The 3,248-nt window shown below is 33.9% G+C and overlaps 1 protein-coding gene across 1 annotated transcript; it reads right to left on the bottom strand.

Annotated features, from left to right (window-relative positions):
- Positions 1 to 35: 35 nt before the first annotated feature.
- LOC105315288 (putative ankyrin repeat protein RF_0381) lies at positions 36 to 3,121 on the bottom strand (the record flags this gene model as incomplete). The annotated part of the gene is made up of 6 exons (XM_020005687.1): positions 3,104 to 3,121; positions 2,813 to 2,917; positions 2,541 to 2,681; positions 1,113 to 1,343; positions 707 to 840; positions 36 to 75 (listed from the first exon to the last, which is right to left on the bottom strand). Coding segments are annotated over exons 1-6 (669 nt in total), but the record flags the coding sequence as incomplete, so codon positions are not given.
- Positions 3,122 to 3,248: the final 127 nt, after the last annotated feature.

Genomic DNA, 3,248 nt, shown 5'->3' on the forward strand with positions numbered 1-3,248 from the left:
CTCTCTGCTCCATTCTTTAGTAATTCCTTCAATACTTCACCATGACCACTAGCACTAGCATAATGTAAACCAGACCTTGAAAAGGAAGAGAAGAGAGGGAAAAATCATAAAATGTGCATGTGATACGTACAACAGCATTTGTACATGTAGTGCACTACAAAAGTATAAACAAGAATATACACATGTGATAATAGAGTTTTTAACGACCTGGGGGCGAAGCCCCCAGGTCGTTCCTATAATTGAATTCACCCTCGCGCTATGTATATATATATATTTATTTGTATGTCCACACTTACATTTCTTCTATACACGTTGTATTCGAGAAATAACAAGCCTTAGCAACCACCCGCCCACGCTCATTTGCGTGAGTGGGTGTGGTCGCGACAAACAAAATGGCGGCTTACACATGGGACAAAGCTAAGAGCTTTCTAACAGCAAGAGAGCATAGAGATACTGTCTAAAGACTTCTCTAGAAGCATTATAAAGTAGAGAGAACCTCTATAAGTCTTAGTAATGACCAAATTGTACTTGCAAGGTGGTGAAATCAATTATAGGAATATTTTTTACCCTGTTACGCTTGTTATAGTATAATTTGTAGCATGTACATGTACAATAAATGTAGATGTACATGTATATCCACTACATTTTATATGGTGTATTTTATATAGGTACATGTACAGTATAACTATATTTATTACAGTCTTACTGTCCATTGCTATGGTTAAGTCCATTAGCCTCAGCATTATTAGTTAGTAACAGTCTAAGAATATTGAGATGACCATGAGCACTAGAACAATGTAATGGAGTCATGCCAGAGGAAGGATCATGATTATTAACAACCTAAGATAAAGCAAAAAATACAATGATAAAAATAAGTAACGTACATGTACATGTACAACATACAGTACACGTACAGTTTAACAAAAGCTACACGTACATGTACATGTAATACATTAAAAGTGCCATTCAGTGCATGTGAATGTAAACTGCACCCTAAAATTTTGTTTGAAAAGCTCCTTAAAATTTGTAAAAATTGCTAAAGCTGCTATACAGCTATATACACATGTATGTACATGTACTACAAATCACGTCATTCTATTCAAGTTTCTTACATCATTTCCTCTTTCTATTAGTAACTGGGACAGCTCCATTGATCCAACACTAGCTGCTACATGAAGTGGCTCACCAACGAATGATGGACACACTACCAGCTCATCAATATTACTATTAGTATTATTACTAGAGGTTAATATACAGTGTAGAGGATCAGTGAGTCCTAATGCACAAGACCAGTGTATTACTGATAGGGTCTTAGCTGTATCAGGAGGAATAGGATTACATCCCTAAAATAATAAATTAAAATAAAAAATTAAAATATTTTAATATTCTAAAATCATAGATTAAATGACACGGTGAATTTCGCTGCCAACAGGGAGGTAAAGGTTATGCAAACTTTAATTGAGTTACACTACATAAAAAAAAACACGTATAATGTAACATCAATGACGCATATCCTTCAAAATAGCCAGATCACATTAGTAAGGAAATAGATCTTAAATTCCATAATAACAAAATACCATAGTATAGTATTTAACCAAGAATGATAAATATGCAAAGTGCATCTGGATAAAATACTACACCTTTTACACCTTTAGAATATGAGAACATTAACTACACTATACATATACATGTGTACCATACAGTATATAACCTACACCATGTACCAGTTGTAAAGGTCATTGTCATTATTTACACAAGAGCACACACATACCCAATTATGATGTCAGTGTACATGCATAGTGTCAGTTGTAAAAGTACATCTAATGCTACTGGAATGTAAACAAAACAAAATGGATCAAATGGATGGCTGGAATGATCACTGGTGTCTGGTATCAATGACTGTGTGTGGACATGGACACACATCCTTCATTCAATTACAATGAACATGCACACTATAGGCCATTGCTTGATAATGTGCATATAGTACATAAGATTATATACATGAAGACGTACACATCTGTACATGTACAATGTACTAATAACTTGATTATAGCGTAAATGGACACATATACACTTGAAGACTAGAAGGATAATGTATCCAGAGTTTTCCAAAGAGCATGCAAAGTGAGGTGCATGTAAACAGCAATAGCAATAGCATGCTTGATGAGCTGAAAAGTACCACAAAAATACATGTACATTTATAGTGCATGGCTTTTTAATACCACCTCAAACTTTCTAACAACATAAGCAAATATAAACATGTACATGTACATTTGTACATGTACATTTGTACATGTACATGTATGCATCAGAAAAAATTATAAAAATTAAAACTGTCTTCTAAAAAAAGTAAAATACCATGCACTAGTACGGGGTAAATGGGTATAGTTTCTCACATTTTGGAGCAACTTCAAAAATCCACTGACAGCAGTATGCCAAAACCCTGTGGGAAAACCTGAATGCATACATGTACATGTACATGGACTGTACAGTACGTAACATGTACATGTACATTTACGTAGTAATCATAGGTAGTTTACCTTTGATATTAGGAACTGAAGTATTTGTGTGTTACTTCCAATCAGTGAATAATGTAATGGAGTAGCTCCATCTTCATCAGTACAAGACCACTGGCTGATGTCAGGAATATAACGTTTGTACAACATCTCCAGGAATGACAACTAAAAGTACATGTACACATAAATAATACATGTGAAATACACATACATTTACATTTACATGTACGCATACATATACATAAACATGCTTAATAATATAATTTGTATCTTTTGTGTCATCATTCTTGTCTTACATTTCCAGAGGTTGCTGCCCAATGCATGACTGTTCTACTCCCGTTATCTTTATCATAAAGGTTGGCTCCTTTCTTAATTAGTAACTGGAATATAGGAATATTACCCTGAGAGATCAAGAAAGAAAAAGAAAGGAGAAAGTTGAGTCGAAACAGACAACAAAGAAGAGAAAGAAGAGAGAAGTGACAATATAAAATGCACATAAATGTACATGTACACTGTAATCATCTAGATACACATTAATAGTAAATTCCAAATACATACATTATGTACTCTTGATTGTATGCATGTACCTTATGTGCTGCAATCATAAGAGCTGATCTTCCATATTGATCCTTACTATTAACCAATGGTAGACTCAATAATGCCTTGACACACTTGATATTCTACAAAAACAATTAAAAATAATATCTTCCTCCCTTAAACTACATGTACATG

The sequence above is a fragment of the Amphimedon queenslandica genome, unplaced genomic scaffold, assembly GCF_000090795.2.
Source record: "Amphimedon queenslandica unplaced genomic scaffold, v1.1 AMPQUscaffold_11087, whole genome shotgun sequence".
NCBI classification, from domain to species: domain Eukaryota; kingdom Metazoa; phylum Porifera; class Demospongiae; order Haplosclerida; family Niphatidae; genus Amphimedon; species Amphimedon queenslandica.